Below are 21,096 nucleotides of genomic sequence, written 5' to 3' on the forward strand. Positions count from 1 at the left end.
GTGTGACAGCTTTTAAGAGTAGACTAGGCTGTTGCCTGAGAAGTTGAAATAGAGCCAGCAACTGCAAATGGCCCTGCCCCAGGAGGTCTGCTGCCTGTCAGCTCCAACAGCAGCAGCCTGCAAGAGAGTTGGGTGATGGAAAAAATGAGAACAGAGGTGAGAAAAGATGTTAGAAATTAATAATAGTATGCTTTGGAGTAAAATGGTTTAACTGTTACCAGCAGCTGGAGCAGTTTGTTTAAGGGTGATACACAAGTTCATCTTTACCTGAATGTGAGGGACTCCTTGACTGGGGGGGGTTGGACAAGATGACCTCCAGAGGTCTCTTCCAGCCTCAACCATCCTGTGATTCTGTGACTTGTCAACAGGGCTAAGTGACAGAGACCCAAGCTTGTGCTCCAGGCTCCCCCTGGGGCACCCTCAGCTCCTTCCCTGACTCTGAGATAACCTTTTCCAAGACAGCAGCAGAGAAAGCTCCCTGCTGAATCCCCACTGGTAGCACCCCAGCAGGCAGGGTTGGTAAAGGGGAGGCTCCAAAGCAGTTCTGGTAGGGCTTACACAGGAGCACAAGACTGACTAGAGTGGGGCCAAGGGGCTGTCTACCTTACAATGTCCTGCCTCAAGCCCTGGGATTTCAAGAAAAGGAAGAACAGGGCAATCACGTACTGTCACTTCCACTTAATACTCCTCTGACCTCTCATCATTTTAATCTTAGGGGTTTTCTTGAGTCTGTTGTGGTTTGCTTATTTAGTAACCTACAATGGATTTCTTTTTTGGGTGCTTTTCCAGTCTCTCTGTGGACCCATGTACTATGTGCATGCACAACACCCTTTGCAAGGTGTTCCTCAATTATATTCTGTGTTAGGAGAAGAAATACTAACTTTTCCTGGTTTTGAGACTGGATTTTATTAACTTAACATATTGTTCCCCAGTTCTTGCTTAGGCAAAGGCAGTGAAACTCATTCCAATCAGCTTTTGCACTTCATCGAGGATTTTGTAGACCTCTTTCATACCTATCTTACATTGTCTGCTTTCTGAGCTGGAGTCCTAAACTATTTAACTCATAAGGTTTTCAATTCATACCTTAAATCATCCCACTTGCCCTGCTTTTGACCTTTTCCAGTTCTTGTAGACCCTATCTGTGATGAAGAGACCAGAAGTGCACAAAGTAAACAAGGTGTGGGTGAACTGTGGATTTCTACAATGCGGAGCTGATGCATGGAATTATGTATTATGATTGACAGTGGTCACTGCCAAGCAACGTAATTTTGTACACAAAGCTGTGACTGGATTTCCCCATGCACATTACTTCACACTTACCAACACTGAATTTCACCCTAAACATTCATGCTGTCATGCACATCTCTGGGTATGTAGCATGTACCCTAAGCATCTCCCTAGAGAAATACCACTCTGGTGGGTATCGATGTAGACCTCATGTTATTTTAAACACTTTCAACTGGAAAAAATTTGAAAAAACTATCGAGTGGCTTTTTAGGATGATCTCTGGCCGTCTCATGTGTCACCATAGATATTGCCAAACAGGCACTGAACCCAAAATGGAGGATAGTCAGTTTAGGGAAGGTTTATCAAGGCACTACTAACCTTGATTGTCCCTGCTGGCCCCCCGGGGCTCCCCCCACCCTGCCCATGGCCCCTGCCCCAGTGATGCCGCAGCAGGGCCGGCCTCCAGCTCCCCACAGCCCTGCCCAGCCATCGGCCAAGGGCCCCGCCGACTCGGGCCCACCCGCGGGCCCATGGCCCATGGCCCATCCTCGTCCCCAGGGAGGTGCCCGATGCCTGGGGTTGGGGCTGCCCCGGTGCCCCCCAGCTGCCCTGCTCCTGGGTGAAAGTGGAGCAAGCCCAGGCTGCCAGCCCCCTTCAGAAATGCATTGAAATTTGAAACTGTATGTATTTGGTGCACCTATTGAGCAAGGAGAAGGACTCCAAGTTAGCCAACATCTCATTCAAGCATTGATGCTTTTAAAATTTGTGTGAAGGGAGTATGCCAATGCAAGCTTCTAGGATATATATATAAAAAAGAAAAAAATGAACAGGTATGCAGAGAAAAAAAATCAGTCTTCAAAATGCATGGGAAAAATAAGAGACTTAAAATGATAGAGAAATCTTAAAAAAGCACAATAGCAATGGGAAATGGAATAATTTTATTTCATAACTTGGTTTCCCTGCCCTCGTCTAAGCTTGGAATTTTCTCACACATGGCAGGTGTAAACAAAGGAAAGAATCTTAAATCATGTCCTTTTTATTTTTATCTTTTAATTATTATGTATACAAAAAAAGTCCAAGCACATTCATAGATTAAATTGCTAAACGATAATTAAAAAAAAAACCCAAACAACAAAAAAACAAACCCCCAAACCAAACAGAAGCCTATACATTCATGTCTTCTTAGGAGAATTACATTAACCACAGAGGCAATCAAGTAAGCATGTTGCCCAGGACCCATATTCCCCAAACCAAAGGCCATATAGACATGAACTTCTCAATAACCTCTCAAATGGCAATCTACATTTATGCGTATATATTTATTTGTATATATACGTATGTCAACTCACATCCACTGACCAAGGAGGGTAGAAGTCTTGCTACCTTATGATGCCCCAGAACGACATGTTTCCAGTGTCAAAGAACAGCATGTTGGGCCATTTCTAAAAATAATTTCTTCTCCTTCTCTTTAAAAAAACTCTCCAAAACTTCACAGTATACACCATTGGACTCAAAAGATTGCTGTTATTCAGCTTCATTTTTATATTCCTTTCTCCAGGGACGATCCTCCTGACCCAAATGGGAATTTTGTCTAATCTGAGCTAACAAAGGCTAGTTAGTAAAATGGCATAAAAAGATACCTGAATGAGGCATCCTTCCTGTTCCTTTCTAGACAATGTCAAAAAAAAGATGAGGGGCTATGAACTGCTGCATGAGGCTGGAAAGAAGAACAATTTCAGTCAGTTGTGAGCATCTTTTCTCTCTTGCAAAAGGAGCAATTCAGTATTTTTCAAAATATCGCAGTTGATGTCCAAAGTGCAAGGTTTCTGCCCTTTTGGCTCTATTTGGTGTCAGTTACAGTTCAGGCACATTGCAGCACATTTTAGGAGGCACTAACTAAGCACTTAAGGATCAGGTTCAAGATAAAATAGTAAAAATCTGCATTAGAGCTAGGAGAAGTAATGGTTTCCATTGTAAAAATACTAGCTTATTAAAAAAAAAAAAAAAAAGAGATTTCAGTATACCTCGAAAAAAGTTTCTGCCACGGCAAAATGCTGAAAAGGGTTTTGGTAGTGAGAAAGCTGGAATTCTGTGAAAGTGGATGGTGAAGGGACTTGAAGAGCAAGGTGAAGCCATTGACTACTAAATTAGCATGTGGGTTTGCAAACTGTAAGTAAACTAACTGAATTTTGGACCGATGGATGTGGGGCAGCTCAGGAAGAACCATCATTCTTTCTTTGGAGGTCCTGGTGCAAGCAGACATTTTGGAGCATGAGGACAGGCTGAGAGAGTTGGAATTGTTCAATCTGGAGAAGAGAAAGCTCTGGGGAGACCTCATTGCAACTTTCCAGTTCTTACAGGGGGCTATAAGAAAGGTGGGAGCAATCTTTTTGGCAGGGCCTGTTGCGATAGGACAAGGAGTAATGGTTTTGAACCAAAGCAGGGTAGATTTAGACTGGATATAAGGAAGAAATTTTTTACAATGAGGGTGGTGAAACACTGAGACAGGCTGCCCGGAGAGGTGGTAGAAGCTCCATCCCTGGAAACATTCCGGGTCAGGTTGGACGGGGTTCTGAGCAACCTGCTGTAGCTAAAGATGTCCCTGCTCACTGCAGGGAGGTTGGACTGGATGGCCTTTGAAGGTCCCTTCCAGCCCAGACTATTCTCTGATTCTATGACTTGCACAGGAACATATTGAGTGAACTCCTCTCTTTCCGCACACAGGACGTGATTTAAAGCAGCAATCCCATCTCACCGCACATATGCACCTGGCACGCAGGCTGATAGTGCAGGGTACTTCCCAGGCAAATTGATGGGAAGGTTTGGATGGGTTACGTGTCAGTAAGGTTGGCCTCATGGGAAGAAAATATGCAGATCAATTAAAACTAAAACTGTGAAACGCCACAAAATGCTTCAGATGGCTTTTGAAAGGTAGTACTAGTTCCACTCACATTTATCCTGCTCCGGTGACTGATGATACTTTAGCAGAAGATAAGACATACAAATATCTCACAGCTGATTTTGTGGTTATTCGGTCTCTATCGTGAAGAAAGTCGTGGTGATTAGTGGTGGAAAATTGTGTTTTAATCATGCCATACACAAAGAAAAAAGGCAGATTTTAAGGGCTTTGGGTGTTGTCTTTTACTTAGGCACAGGAGCTCAGAAATCGGTGTAGGTCTGCTCAAGGCAGGTCTAGCATGTGATGTCTGAACCAACTATCCACAATGTCAAAGACAGGCCCCTACTTAGCGTCGGATGGAGTCTCATCGCAGCAAAGGGATATTGTATAGCTTTGTCTCGCCTGTGAGGGGAAACTTGTCTGGCTCTGTCAGGTTTTTTTTTTTTGCTCTTCACTGTCAATGAGGGCCAAAGGTACGTAAAAAGTTGTAAATACTACAGGAAGAACTTTGCCTTTATCTGTCCTCAGTACATATTCTGTAGCAGTTATCTTTCCAAGCACACAGACAGTTGTTGAAATGTGAGAAGAATTAAAAGATGACACAGCATATGCAAACAAGTGGGAGAAGGATATTTCAGAGTGGAGTGCCAAACACAGGACTGCACAATCAACCTGCCATAACCTAATTCCAGTGTATTTGTTACATCTCCCATTCTCAAGCCTTGCTTTAATGTTTTCTTTTTCTTTCTGTTTGCCCACTTGAAAGAAGTACTTTTCTGACATCTGGCTGTAGGGACAGATTTTCAGCTAGTTTCTGCTGGCAGAGAATCATTCCAGTCTGTGGTTGAATTCTCATATATCCAGCTGAAAATCTGGTTAATAATCCACACCATCACCGTAAGAAAGATAAGCTCACTGTCCTTGCACTACATAAAGCTACATTCTCTGCTGAGGGGGATGTTGCGCCTGCATATAGCCTATAGCGAATCGGTGAAAATGACTTGTTGATACCAATCACATACGAGCAGCAATATTATTACTGTAGTAGGTTATGTGAGAAAATCTGTTTTCTTAAATAAACCGCTCCCCACTGTCCTGAGAAATTAATAACTTCAAGAAATGAAGATATAATGCACTCAGCAGCTGAAGTAGTCTCGGACACTGTTAATTCTAGCTTTCCTTTCATTGTATGAGATATTTTGCTATATAAAATTGAAATAAATAGTATGAGTCAACTTAACCTTTTCAAAGGTTAGTGTGGTTTGGTTCTGATAAACAGTTGGGTGAATGTTGTGGTGAATTCACAGTGGCTATGCATCATGCATTTATGATAAAATGACAAGCTATTTTTACTCATTCTTTTATAGAAATACAAGAGAGAAAGCAATACATTAAAAAAACACCAAACAAAAAACCCCAGCACATTACTTAGAAAAATAACTCCCTTACCCCAAATCCAGCTTCAGTGTATGCTCTAATTTCATATTCACTAGGAATCACAAGCCTTTGTTTAAAAACAGAGATCGTACAACCTGAAAGTAATTTTTGCTCTAAACTTATCCCTTGGTTTCATGCAGTAGGACTAATTCCAGGCCAACCCCTAATTATGAATGTTGGGTTTGCTTCAGTGCCTTCTTGAATAAACTCAGGTCCTTTAATGCTTCCATTTCTTACCAGAAAATACTGAAGCAGAATGCATAATATGTGTATGGATTGAGTTCTGTCACTGGAGCAATGTATTTTGAGGGCAGCTATTCAAAAAGAAATGTTTTCTGTGACTACTCACGGATCTCACAGGTGCCTTTCTTCTGGGGATGCTGAAGGCTAAAAAACACTTTCCTGTCTTTGCAAATAGACCTTTACTCCCTCTAATCCATCCATAGGTCCACTTGACATCGACCTGGCTGACATGGTCCTGCCAGAGAATAAGCTTTCCCTTCTGGTTTCCAAACTGTCACTGAGCAGTACCTTAGGACGGAACACTTGCATGAATTTCTGGTAAAATTCTTTGGATGCAAAATAATAAATGAAGGGATCTATACAGTTGTTGAGGCAACTGAGGCATAAGGTGAGCTTGTAGGCAGGGTACAAACTCCTTTCATAAAACAGGCGGATGATCATATGCACAAGTAGGATAAAGTTATTGGGGGCGAAGCAAGTGATGAATACCAGAAGGACTATGATCGCCAGGTATATGGATCTAGTCTTCTGCCTGTTACCATATCTGTTCGATGTCTGAATAAGCTTCCGAATTATGCCAATATAGCATCCAACTGTTATAACAAAAGGGATCAGGAAGAGCATGACAAACAGCGTGAGGAGAAACGCTACCCAGGCTGCAAAGTTGGGCAGCATATCTCGTTTGAGGACATCAAAACAGGTTATGATCCCCAATTCTTTCACTTCATAGGTCAGATCTGTGCTTTCTAGTGGGTACAAGGCTAGTAGCAAGAAAATCCACATACCTAGGCAGGCAGCCAGGGCATATCTTTTTCTCCTCCACTTGATTAACTTCATGGGATATACCACACCCATGTATCGCTCAATGCTGATACAGGTCATGGTCAGTATGGAGGAATACATGTTGGAGTAGAACATCACAGTCACGAGGCTGCAAAGAGTCTTGCCAAAGCTCCAGTGATTGCTTTGTATGTGATAAGAAATCTGGAAGGGAAAGCAGCTGGCCAGCATGAGATCCGTGATGCTTAGGTTGATCATGAAGATAACAGAAGGTGTTTTGGGTTTGATGTGCCAGCAGAGCACCCAAAGGGAGAACAAGTTGCCAGGGATACTGATCATAGCCACCAGTGTATACACGACTGGGAGGGTGATGGAGATAGCTTTATTCTGGAGCATTGCAAGTGTTTCGACATCCAGTTGGGATCCGTTTTTAATCATTATTCACAACAGGGTTGTTGATCCCTATAAGCCAGCTGGATCATATCCTGAACACTTGGCTTACAAACCTAGAAGACAAATTTCAAGAGAGAAAAGCAATATGTTAAAAGAGAAATTAAGAACATACTTCTTCTATTAATCAAATTAAGAGGAAATGCTATGTAGTTTGACAGATTATCTCTGAATGAACTGAATCCATTAAAATTATCTCCTGAAAACTCTCTCCTCCCTCTGAATCATGGTAAAGTTTTACCAGTCTCACTTCTTCCTAGCTTTGAACAGCTACTTTTTCCCTGCTGAATTGCTTTCTGACACTTTTTGCAGTCTATATGTTATCACACCTCTTACTGTAACATAAAGAAAATCACGTCACAAATTGAAATTAAATTGTGTCTGCATGAGAACACTATGTCACAGCATCTCCATGAGCTAGATCCATCCTATCTCCTGTAGATGTCCTGATCTTTATTCTTGTAATACACAGTATTTTCTGATGTCTTTCCCCCAGTTAAGCAGTGATCCATTCCAAGTAAGTGCTGGATCTTAAAAAAAAAAAATTTTTTCAACTGAGGAGAAGAGAACATGCAATCAATTATTCTTGGTATATTCATGATATAAACAGAATATAAGGAAAACATCATGTATAATTGAGAAGCAAGGACAGATTGCAGTTGCTTGGACTGGTTTATAGGCTGGAGGGACCAGTTAAAAGAAGTAATAAGTCCTTTTCTAACAAAAAGAAAAGCTATTGAGTTTCAATTTCTGCAAGATGTAGGTTATAAAAATTTTGCAGCTGTCTTATTGGTGTCACCTGTAATTCTGCAAAATTAGTTTCAGTTTTGCAGTCTGCAAAGCAACACCATGATTTCACTGTCTGGCCTATATAGATTCTTCTTGGCAGGCACAATAGCTTATGGTTTAGCTTATTTATTTTATACAATGTAGCAGCATTTAGCATCTGCAAGCAAGAACTTGTGCCTCAATATGCTATATGGATGCATGCTTACTTTCACGAAGCTGCAAGTACAGGGATGCAGTTTCACAAAAGTACAGGGTAGAAAAAGTGAAGAAATGGCAGTGAATGACCAGAAAGGCAGAGGACAGAGCAACAGTAATTCTGTGAAGAGTGGCAACAGGGGCCTGAAAAGGGTGCCAGGCCAAGCCAGGTGATAATGCATCTATGCTGTTGGGCATTTAGGTGGGCACATCTATGTTGTTGAATAAAAGAGGGGCAGAGAGTGAGTTCAGGCACACACTCCTACCTGTGGACTCTGATCAACTGCACTGTTTAATCCAAACACCTCTTTGCAAGACACACCTGCTGTAGGAGGCTAGATTTAAAAAAGTAGGTGCCAGTCAGTCGGTGTCCCTTAACCTCAGATCTAGGTAAATAAGACCTTTAATTTAATTGTGTGTTCATAGCCTGTAAGCAGTGTAATGGGTCAGACCCTCAGAGAGGTCAGCCCTCGGTGCTGGCTAACTCTAGCTGCAAACAACCATTCTGACAAAAACTGGTTTCTGACAGAGGCTTTTACTGAATAACTTGCTAGACCTCTCACAAAATAACTGTTGGTGGTTCCTGAGACCTGGCAAAGGTGAAGTCTTTACTAAAGGCTGTAGTGCAGTAGAGAGATACTGAACTCTAAAAATAAACTGAGTGTAGATCCAGAAAAAAGCACAGCTACAGCAGCAAGAACCTCAGAGGGGTCTTGTTTCTGTTGTTTCTTGATTGGATCGATTTGACATAGTGCTTCAAATGTCAGCTAAAAATATTCAGAAGTAGTGAGAGTCAGTATCAAACAAGTGATGTTAACTAATGTTGCCAGTCTTCCAAGAACTTCTGGCTGAGCTGTTGGAAGCCCAGAAAAAGGCACAAGAAAATAGGAAATGGAAAGAAGTCAGAAATGTATTCCTAATATGTCATGTGAATGACACAGAACAAACATGTTCCAAGTAATGAGCATGTCACGTGGTCACAACTGCAAAAACCCCTTTGAGCCAAACGCGTTGCAGATGAAATTCTGTTCTTGTCAGTGGAGCTATACCAAGAACGAAAATAACTCTTCAGTTTTCAGGGGAACTTGAAAAAGCACTCACTGACACATAGCTCTTGGATAAAAAAACTTAATGCTATCTATTTCAGCTCTTCTATCTATGACTTATCATAGTAAATACTGATTCACGAAGTCTATTGCCTCAAAAAATCTGTCTCAAGTGTCACTCCTTTTTGCCTAAATCCCTAAACTTCGCTGAACAAACAATTTTTATCAATATCAATGTATCCACAGAGCTCCAGTAATAAGCCTTTGCAAACGAAAGATATTTTCTCTCACAAGCTAAGGGATCTTATCCCTAGATATTATTCCTATAAAAATTGTATATACTTGGGATGTAGGAGTATAGGTGAAAATTTCCATTGAATCTGTCACACTAGTCATAAAACTGTTAATACCTCTTATATTCGGTTTTGTGTTAAGGCTAATCACAGACATATTTTCTCCTAAACTTGCTTTTTCTGAGAGCACACCCTGATAAGAAGAAGATACAAAAAAATGCACTTATAGATGCTGCCATACATGAAACAGTGTCAGGATTTGTGGCCTGGCTAAAGGCAACTTTTATGCACTTGTAGAACACTACAGTCAATAAAACACAAGTGCCTCCCAAATTTAAGCACCTCTTGATTAGAGGTTGAAATGCAGCAGACTTTGTGGTTAGGTGTCTACAAGATCTCTCCAAAAAGGGTAGGTCTCCTTGGCATGGTTTTCAGTAAGGAAGATGTTCATCACAAGGAGCAAAAGAACGATGCAATGGTTCCATACTGTCTTCTGCAGGGGAGGAGGGGGCATGCAAAGCACATAAGACTGTTGTTGCAAGTCATTCTTAAGGGCAAATAGCCCCTTAGGGAAATATAGAAAATCCTCCTTCCAGCTTTGCCTTTCCTTTTGCCAAATTGTTCTGGGGACCTAATCCTGAATTCCTTGTTCAGGAAAGCCTGGGCTAGCAGAAATTCCTGCACTGAGTCACCCTTACTTGTGATGCTTTGCTTTTTAAGTGCCCAGGTTAAGCTGCTGGACCTACAATGTAACATTTCAACTTTATCTCTCCCATTATTGTGTCTGTTTGGGTTTAGTTAATGTTATATTTATATTTTCATCTTGTTCAGTATAACTTTCTGTCCTTCCCCGCTGCAACCACAGTCTCTGTCTGTCTTTTGTGGTTTAACTTGAAAATGTCATAAATCAAGAGAGAAACTAATCTTTATGAGGGTTAGAATTAGATTCCCCTTACATTTCATGAGTTGCTTCCTTTCAATTTCAGGGTTCCAACACAATTCAAATCAGTGGAGCTTGCATGTATTCTCTGCATGAGAAACTTTGCTGCAGGATAATTTTAAAACATTAATCCTCAGCTGCGGTTTCATATGCATAATCTGTAAAAATATTGTTCTGTTACATAAATATGCCTGTTCTGTTACATAAATATGCCTTTCAGAAAGATATATTTTGACATTTATTTTGAGGAGAACTATATTTAGACTACAACAGATAAACGAACATACAGGTAGACTGAAACAAAAACTCAATAAGGATTGTTCAAGTGAGAAGACTCAGTCATTGCCATTTATATCAGTCCTCAAGCTTCTGACAAAGAAAGAGAGATGTTAAGCTTTTCTACTCACCTCATTTCTGAAACATTTAGTGGATGGATGTATTTTAGTTTTATATTAGGTGCTAAGAGCACTTACAGCCTCTGGAGCAACCCTCACTAAATCCGCGCAGGATTTTTTTGCTTCTCTTTGTACTCACTGGCTCACGGCACTCTGCACAGAAAGCTCACTTGGAAATTCAGTAATGCCAGATTTTCTTCTGGCATTGTCTTAAGCAAAGGTGACAGCTGCTTAGTGCCTTTTTGGCAGGAATGGTGGTTCCTTTCCCTTCAATTGACAAAAAGATGACGAATAAAACATTAAAGGGTACATTGAAAATCAAACAATAAAAAATCAGAAGAGGACTGTGTTATTTCTTTGCCATGGAAGAGTAGAGATGTGTCTACTTTCTTTTTAGGGTTCTACTAAATAAAACTGATTTGTTTTCTCTCTTACATCTAATCCCTTCCCGTTGTCAATTTCAAGTGCACCTGTGAAAAAGACTGAAGAGCCCATGAGCCAAATGAAAACCAGGATTACCATTCCTTAAAAAGTTTTGTGATTTGTTTTGTGATTTGAGATGGAAAAATAAATCTCAAAACATATCACGGAACAGAAAGCCTTCCAAAACCTGTTTCATAATTTTTCATTCATGACCTGTCAAAGCACTATTGTGTAGAATAAAAAGGTCTTATTTAATAAATTATTTGATATTGTTACACTTTCAGAAAGACACCTTTCCAGCTGAAGGATGTAGGAAGGCATGTGTCAGATTACAGGAAAAACAATCTGAAATGCCATTTCAACTCAATTGCAAACAGATTCAGAATGAAGGAAAATGAAAGCACAGATTTTATTATAAGCACTTAGAGAAATCATATTAACAGTTATTAATCAACACAAATGTAGCTGAAGAATATATTTTGTTCTTCTCAAAAGACTGCATTTATTGAAAATTTTTTTAAAATTTTTTTTACTTGCTCAGTTTAATACTATTTCAAAGCAGTAACAAGAGCTAAAGGGTTAGGATAGTTTATGTCTACTTAAATGTAACTAAAATTGCTGAAAACTTATGGATCCTCAGTGTGCAGTGGTCCTGCTGGGGATTCAATCCCTCCTGGACTGTCTGAACTGCTAGTGAGATGAAAGAACATTAGACAAGCACAGAAAGCAGACACTTAATTTCTATTGTAGACTGAGTATGAGGAGAAGAAGGAGCCAGGAAGGCAAGGAGCCAGGAGCCAGTCATCTTGAGTTGTGGGAAAAGTGACAAATACCTTGATATTTAGATCAAATAAGGGGTTTTAATACGAGGAACAAGAAGAAAAAGTGCCCTTTTGTAACACGTCTCAGTTATTGTTCCTAAAGCATCATTGATATGATTCAGAGAAACACTTCTGCAAATGTACAAGTTCACCAAACTGAGGAATGTAAATGAGTGCATCTCTGATTGCGTGTTCCTTAAACTGAACATGGGCTTTACCGAAAGAGACTGTAGGTTTTGTCTGGATGGTTCTTTCTCACCCTTTCAATAAATTTTCATGCAAATTTTAGCTTGTAGGGTTACATCTCTACATCTCTAAAAGCCAAGGGTTTGGTTCAGTCAGTCAAGATCTGAACGTAAGTCTTCTAAGAAACTTCTTTGTATTGGGCCTTCCCTGTTCTTTTTGCTGATTTCTTTTTTTTTCTTTTTTTTTCTATTGTTTTGTTGTGAGTATCATTATTACAAGGATCAGAAACTGTTGCTGAGCCTATAGTTATGTTATCACAAAGGCATTATTTCACACTAGGCTTTAGCTTATCTTCTTTTAAGAATACGTTTGGGAAATGAGACTTCTACCCTTTGTGTACTTGTGTGTGCATGTGTTTCTGAGCAAAAAAACAAATCTGAAAACATCTAACTAGGTGCAATATTCCTCACCTTCTGTGTCATTTAGCTTTAGAAAAATAAAACTGTTCTTTATTTCTTGTTTTCCACCAAAGATTATTCAGATGAAGGACATCAGAAAAAGATATATATGCCTTCACTGCAAAAGATGTTGTATTTTTTACAATGAAAGAGTTACATTATCATCACGATATTCATCAAAAACACTTGCAGAGACAAACTTCAGTCTTTATCTTAGTACATCTAGTCAAAGTAAACCCTACAGTGGTTATAGCTCTGGCCTCAAATAGTTACTGCAAGGTAAAACAAGAGTGTCTTCTCTCCACAAGGATTTCACATTGAGAGGCAAAAAACCCTCAATTTTTCAGTAAGGAAATGCAGAAGCATTACCAGCTTTAGTGTAGTGGAGAGGTACATGCATGTTGAGCTTGTAACTGTACCCGTCTAGACAAAAACAGCTCTATATGAAAGTGAAGAAAAATAATCATATCATTTTACCTATTAGCGAGTGCTTCCTTTCTCTAGCCTGAGACAGTGCAAGTGGGCAGTTTCAAGATTCAAGCAAAGAAGTCTTACTAAGTATGAAATCTAAATATATAGGTGAGAGGCAAAGAAAGAGCACAAGAAAATACTGTACCGATTCTTCAGAATGAGCTAAGTAGTAAAATTAGCTGTACTTAGATACCTTTACATTTCCCGTGTCTGTCCTGGATGATGCAGCTTTGCTGATGGTTGAATTTTAGATCACTTGAACCTTCACTTTTGCTAACCATAAATTAGCAGTCAGAATTCCGTGCTGGTGTTAGCAATGTTCACCCTAATTTAGATAAAGTTTGCATAAACACAGCCACTATCATCTGTGTCAATAACCATGTTCAGAGTGAAACTAGTCAATGTGGTCTTTAAAACGTTCATTGCTGCAGTAGTCAGGTTTATGGAAATAGTAAGGCTGTGGGCCAGTGTTGACAAAAACCTCTCAGCATCTGAAGCATGATTCCATGACTTTAAGTGCTACTAACACTACAAAATGAAGCAGGTTGCAGTTTAATTTATTGGTGTCCAAGATAGTTAGCTTTAAAAAATGTTGTGAGCAAAACCTTAGGTCAGTTGAAACCCAACTTGTGTAACCGCATTGAGAGATTTTCTAGGCTGGTTTAAATTTCAGTCAAGTATCCTAAACTGGATTTAAAGAGGTTCCAGTTTATGGGCTAATAGCTAGAATATCACATATATGTTGGTCTTTCCTACCTGCACAGACTTTTTAATCTTATTTTTTTCAAGCCTGATATTTTTAAAAGGATTAGCAAAACTAAGGCAACCCCTTTTAAGAATTCAATATAACAGCTCAGGAATTCCTTCTACCAGACTTACACTCCTCTGCAGTCAATGCCGATGCACGTGCTCTTATTTCCCAACAGCACAAGGTAACTTGCCTCATGGTGAAATAATGCAGTCTTGCACACATCATGGAGGAAGAGCGTGCATGCAAGCAGTTACTGAAATATTGCTGACGCCTGGCAGGCAACCCTGAATTCATTAGACCACAGGTTTTGTCAGATAGTGCGCGCCCATGGACAACCAACTTACAAAGCTCCTTTTAACCACTGTGGCAGACATCCTGGATAGTGTGAAGTTATCCTATGCCACAGGGCCCTCCTGCAGGTAGCTCGCCCTTGAGTTATGGCAAGATGGTGAAGACTGATGTTTTTATAGAACTTTGATGACACAAAGTGCCCGATCAAGTCAAAATTTCTGTAACACATGAACCGATTTCCTTTATAAATTTAAATCTTTAAAATATTGTCTGTGTCCAGGATTGACAGACAATGGCTTCTGGTCTGCAATTACTTCCTACTACAAGTAATTGCCTCACAAATCTGTTGTGAAAGTCAGAGGAAAAAGCGTAGTCAATCATTTTCCTTCTGACCTCGAATGCCAGGAAAAGAAGTAACAGTTTGTTGGCACAACGTATTTGTGCTAGACAATATGACAGGATCCCAACAGAGAATCCCTCAATATTCAGAAAAGTTGATGGTCTTATATTAAATGTGTATGGTCCAATTGGCATTTTACAACAAGCATATATGTACATATACACACACACGTGTAAACATATGTGTGTGTATATATATATATTCTATTTGAAAGCTATACTTTCTATCTTTCATCTCTCTTTTCTGTGAGACTCTTTTTGAATGTTTCCTCTCCTGTTCAGTCCGCAAAGGAATTGAGGTAGAGCTGCATGCGTGTTTTTGAAGATTATCTTTAGAGATTAAAAAAAAAGGAAAAAGCTCACACATTGGTTTTTCTTGCACTTGCACTAAGGATGTGGCAGTCTGTAGCTGTTGATTGATTTAACATATGATGGAGTCCATAAACAGGACAGTCAACCAAGTTTCGCAGGTGTAGCTGAAAGGATAATTTGGCATGGAATTTGGGAAATGTTTTGAGCAAAGAACGTAGGGTAATTCTAACATTCACACAATGTACTGGGCCAGAAATTTGAAACAGTATTGTTAGGTGTGAATCAAAGAACTTGGCTGAGCATGTAGGCTGTCTTCAGATAGGCCTTCTTCCACTGCTTCCGCTAGTGGGTCTCAGTATGTACAAAACCTCTTACTACCTCCTAGATAAATAGACATGTCCCCAAAAGCCCATCTTGGATCCATAACAACTGGTGACTTATAAATACAAGCTGAGTTACTGTTCCTCTATTTAAGTAAGATCTATATGAAAATGCAACGCTTTTTCCAGAGCAGTAGCATTGAGTAGCAGGATTTGGGTATAGCTGCCCGGTCTTTGCTACAGCCGTGGATTTAGCATCTGCAAAAATCTAAGTATCTGTTTTAGGGTGAGTTGTAAAGTGTGGATGCCACTGAATACACTGGGCGGATCTCCAGCAACTGTAACAGGCTTGTATGTAGTCACTTCCATTGTAAATGCAGGTGTTTGAAGCTGAATCCAGCCCATTTTAAACATCCTGTTGATTCAAATCCTGGTTTCCTGAAGGCCTGTAACTGCTTGAATTCTGTCAAAGTCTGAACTAGTTCACTAAAACGTAATTGTCCACTTTCACACTTAGGCCACTTAGCTGCCACTTTAAAATGACTGGCTTTCATGTGAAAATAATTGGCACAGAATAGGACCAAATGCGTGATTTTACCTGTACCTGTCTTCTTCCATCCATGCTGGAAGCCCTTTTGTATGGCTGGAACTGGTGTTGTGTCCACTCATTTCCCTGGACCTGCTGTCAATACCCTTTGAAAATAGGTGACCACATATATTTCAGCAGAAAAGATGTGCCAGGGCTGACGAAGGGCCAGTAGGCAACAATGTATACGATCCAGGGCAGTGGGAAATGAGTGAGCCTTGTGGTTGTCTCCTCATTCCCTAGCACTTTCGACAATGCTTCCCAGCCTTGCCTCAAGGGAGGAGAGGTTGGGGCTCACCTCGGATGATCTCCATGAGAAATTTGCACTGCTGCTACTCTTTCCTTTGCACAGTTTGTCTTACTGCTCATTGTCACAGCTCTGAGCACAAACCCTAAATCATACCTGTATTACTGAGCTATATATCACTGTATTTTTCCTGGGTGATGTTCACTTGCCCATGATATGATCTTACAGTCGTTGTGGTTCTCTGCTAGAGAAAGTTTCTTCATCTTTTCAACGTTGCTATGAGCAGTCAATAGTATTTAAGCTACAATCATGGGGTAACCTGGGTGATTCTGCCTTTTAATTACAGTCATATCATGATCAGGGCATGAGTCACTAGGACAGCCATATATCACCTGCATCAATTTTAGGAGCAACTTATGACATGTACAGTACCGCTATGGAGCCCAGATGGCATCACCAGGATTCATTTATCTCAGGGCCAGTCCTGTAGGTCTGGTATTTATGCAACTCCCCATGAAGTCTGAGACAGCTCTGTGTGCACAGCACCTCAGAGCTCTTTGCTTGGTAGGCAGAAACCAGCTCGCCCTGTCTAAGCTCATGCAAACTCACTTCGTCCACATGCTGAAAGAACTGAAAGTTGGCTTCTCTGCAAAATCTCACGGCTTATGTTGAGCATCAATAACTCCAGCTGCACTGCTTGTGGCTGGCACAGGGCACAGTAAAAAATGTACACATGCTTGAACAGTGCTGAGCAGGTGTACCCAAAGGCACAGTGCACAGGTAACAGGAACCTCAGGAACAGCTGTCTACAGAAGAAGATATGCTATATGATCTAGTTTTAAAAGCAGTGTCATATGTACAGACAAAGGGAAAAAAAAAAAGAGCCAATGTAATTAATATGTTTTCCCTGACTTATCACTTAACATTTTTTCCCTGACTTCTCTTCAGTTTGGCAATTTGATACAAGTTAGAAGTATGACTGGTAACATACAAGAAGTGGAGATTATAAAATTGGAAAAAGAAGAAAAAGGTTCCTAACAGAAGCTTCACCTCTTGTTCAGTTTCTTTGTGACTACTTGAGCTATCACACTAATACAAAGAGATACAACAGCAATACCACCCTGAAACCACATCTGCTATTGCTTCATTCTTCTGCAAGTTCTGGAGTACAGATGAAACAGCAGGTCAAAATTCAGGTCTTCAGCTGAACCAAACTGCAAGTGTCCTCGTGTTCAGGCTTTGGTCTTCCTCTAAAGTCCTCACTGCACTTACATAACTTGAATGCACAAATAAGACAAAAATTAGATTCTATCCCTGTCTAACATGCTCTTTCTGCATTGAGAAGTATATAACTCACATGCCCTAATTATAGTCAAGATATATTCTGATATATTGTTATATGTAAGTTACTTAAGAAATAATCACAGGCAGTGTGTTCTACAGCTGGTTTTGTTGGGGGAGCTAGTCTCTGCTTTTATCAACAGACGATACATTGCAACAGCTTGTTATTGCTTTTACTCGAGTTCCTCTCTATTGCTAGCAAAATTGCCCTGAGATATCTGGATTATCGCTGCTCTGCAAGTCATTATTGGACTCTTGCCATCATGAGAAAAAAATAATGAAACTGGAGATGCTGTGCTTTGAAGAGTGTTACTTATTGACCTGTGCACTAAAAATTAGTGTCTTTGCTATAATTTTTGTGACCTTGGCATATATATATCAGTATATATGATCATACATATAATATCATAAGATATATACCGTGCACATATTATGTACGCACACAAATATATGTATGATGAATCAGTAACGCTGGCTAAAACATCATCTGATAAAAAAGAGAAATTCTAGCCCTTGAGATGCTGATTATGGGCTTTATAGATATTTTAGTTTGTATGAAAACTGCCTGTTGGAGATGAAGACTGTGAAATTCATGGGACAAGTAAACACAAATTCTAAGGCAGTTTTGAGGACTGGTACGATTATGCTCTTATACGATTCTAATAAAAATAGAGGAGTAGAAGATCTTTGAAAACAAAATTTGAATTGTTAGGACCTCTAGAGACGTCTAAGTGATGTGCTCTGAAATATCATTGCATTCCTGCAGCTTCAGTGTGTAACTGAAAATAGATACATAGGAAAATTATATAAATGTACAGAGAGTAAAAGAAATGGTTGGTGTGGATGGCACCTATTCAGGAAAATATGGTTTGACCTAAACCAAAACAGGGCCAGACTTGTTACTGTTAGTAAAATTAAGGTTATAGATTTTAAACTAAAGACTAGGGCCAGACTGTTACCTGTTACTAAAAGTTAAGGTTATAGATTTTAAACTAAAGACTAGGGAAAGCCAACTGACACAGAAAAGCATATAGTTCATCATGACACGTTCTTAGGGGTGGGAATGTTTTAAATCCTCTCTATTAGAAAAAAGAACAGGAAAAGGTATTAATAAAGCCCAGGAAGGAACCAGACAAACAGTTTCTACTTGTGAAGTGTATGAAGCAAATCACGTAAAACAGTCAACCAGAAAAAAACCCAGATATTTGTGCCTCTACAGACACATAAAAAGTGTGAAAATGCTGTGGCAAATTGCCCCATTTTTCAGCTGGGAATCTGACCTAATTTAGGTGTCTGAGAAGTCTGATGAGAGAAAGTAACTGTTGGAAATGGTATGGCCAGAGCACACAGTGATATAGCCCTGACAAAGTAGGCCATGTCACTGAAGGATCAGAACTATTGTATTACAGGAAACTTTGTGTCATATCCAGTAAACAATTCAACTGCATCAAGAAACAAGACAGAAATTCCATTGGGCCGAAGGCTGCAACTGCAGGAGTGTGTCATCAGCCACATAATGACGACGGTAAATGGGGCAGTGACGTGCGGCAGCAGCTGTGAGAGCAAACAATATGGAAATAACAAACTCCTTCAAGCACCCCTAAACAAACTGGGCAAATGCGCTGAGCTGTGATGTGTGTGTGTGTGTTCAGGCACCACAAGTCTGACTCCTCATGGAAACCACCCATTTGAGACCCAGAGAGGAGCTCCTCACGAGACAAGGAGAAGCAGCTCTTGACTCAGGCCTCTGTCATCCTGAGCCTCTGTAGCGGCAGGAGCACTGACCTGGGCTCTCCTGCTACTCCACCACGACAACCAGGAGCTTTGGCTTGTAGCCTATGGCAAATATATTTCTACAATTTCAGCTGCTTAATTAAAAAAATAGTATGCTATGTCTGTGTGTGAGGTTTGACCCTACCCATGTTTAGTGGAGATGTCTGAGGAGGCAGAGATGCTTCTTCGACTTTTTTCTGGATCCTTAAAGTGCTCGTCTGGAAGATACACACCAGGTTGACCTGGCTATTGCTTTAAGAAGTTGACACAAGGAGTGCTGGATAACGGCAAAGCCCAGCAGAGGGGAGCCTACTGGTGAGCCTGGCCCTTTGCTACACAGGTACAGAATTAGGTCTTGGAGAAATACCAAAGGAAATGCTAATAACACTGAAGAAGTCTCTTTCTTCTTAAAAACACCTTCTTCTGTCCCCAGAAAAGCAGCTTCTCTGATTGAAGGTAGAGAGAGGGCCCTTAGCTGGTACTCCAAGTGTTGCTTGGTACTAATAAACCACACACACTTGGGGCCATTCTCTGCTGTGGAGGTCAGCTGGCCAGGGACAGCCTCTGCCCATGCTATCAGGCTTCTTCAGCAGGGCGACGGCATGCAGCCAGCCTGCTCACAATGGTCCTGGCTGCTGAACCACACTTGGGAGCCAGTGGGGAGAATTCAGCTAGCACAAACCAAATCTGCACCAGGGAGCCTTCTTGTGAGCTAACAGTCCAAAGACTTCCCCTGGAGCTGATTCATCCATTAGCATCAATATAACATAAAAATACAGCTTGTTGGTCACAAAGAAATGCATAATACTTGGAAATATCTGATGAGAAATGAGACTTGGTAGAAATCAGCAGGCTTGAAACCTGGACTCTCATGAGGGCTTCCCTATCAAAAAGTTTTGGTTCCTTTTTTCATTCTCTTGTAGTGCCATAGATCTTGAAGGAGAATTGCCACTGGGAGCTCCTTCACTGGCAGGCACCTGATGCTTTGGCATTGGCTGAAATGTGGTCATAGCCCTCACAGCAGCCATCTTCTCTTCTGAAACCCCAAGGATGCCCTCAGCTTCCTGTAGAGATGAAACAGTGCTTTTGAAAACACAATCCTCCCCACTGCTCACTGTGAAGCACCAAGTACTTTCTCCCTCCTCTTTCTGAGAATATTGGAGGTCCTTTAATTTTTGCTACTACTTAGTTCCCAGCTTTGTTTCAGGACCCATGGCTTGTGCTTGCTCATGGGTAGTTCAGGGGCTTTGGGGCCAGCTCAGGGTTTCCCACAGACCTGCCAAGCCTATGCTCTCCCCAGCCCTGCTGAAATCACCTGGGGTCAGGGCACAGTTTCTGCACGTGTGCGTGGTGGCCAGCCTGCTTCTCCGTGTGGCATCAGCCAGGCAGTGGAGAGGTCCAGAGGGGTGTGCGAGATGGAGTCACTGATGCCTGTGACAGTCACTTAGCATTGCAGCTGACGAGGGTTTTAATGTGGTTTGGCAAGCAAATGATGGAAAAAGCCAGTATTTCGAAATTCATTCAGGGAACTGAAGGAAACAGGTCCAAGTCCTTTTTATTTTAACATCTCAGCAAGTCTTTTATAAAAACACAAAAGCAATGTAAATTCCAGGAGAGCTGCTTTAGTATCCTTTATTTTTCTGTGTGTGTTTCTCTGTCTCTTGCTCTGCCACATTGTCATACACATATATAGAGAGGGAGAGAGGAAGAAAAGTAAAGCAGAGTTTTAAGCTTTAAAATAAATCTGTGTTCTTGAGGATTGGAGTTTGGTAAAGTTTGTGCAATACATTTTCATAAAAGAGCCTGGAAAGGCAAACAAATTCTCACGACCTCTTCTAGCATCATCCAGCCAGCCATGCAGGTGAGCAAAGCCATAGTGCTCTAATATCTCAGATACCAAATATAAGAGTGCAGCAATAAAAGACATTTCATCACATGATGTGGGGAAAGTTTTGTACAAGTTAGAACTAGCTGCTTAGTGCAGGTTCCTCTTTCAATTCTCTGAATCTCTTTAAAAAAAATT

General features: G+C 40.7%; 1 protein-coding gene across 1 annotated transcript; it reads right to left on the bottom strand.

The window, feature by feature from the left end:
• Window positions 1-5,839: 5,839 nt before the first annotated feature.
• On the bottom strand, window positions 5,840-7,058 carry P2RY8 (P2Y receptor family member 8). Its single transcript, XM_009955859.2, has one exon. It carries the CDS (start codon window positions 7,022-7,024, stop codon window positions 5,951-5,953), a length of 1,074 nt encoding a protein of 357 aa, XP_009954161.1. The 5' UTR covers window positions 7,025-7,058; the 3' UTR covers window positions 5,840-5,950.
• Window positions 7,059-21,096: the final 14,038 nt, after the last annotated feature.

This window comes from Leptosomus discolor, chromosome 1 (genome assembly GCF_034619465.1).
Source record: "Leptosomus discolor isolate bLepDis1 chromosome 1, bLepDis1.hap2, whole genome shotgun sequence".
Classification (NCBI taxonomy): Eukaryota; Metazoa; Chordata; class Aves; order Leptosomiformes; family Leptosomidae; genus Leptosomus; species Leptosomus discolor.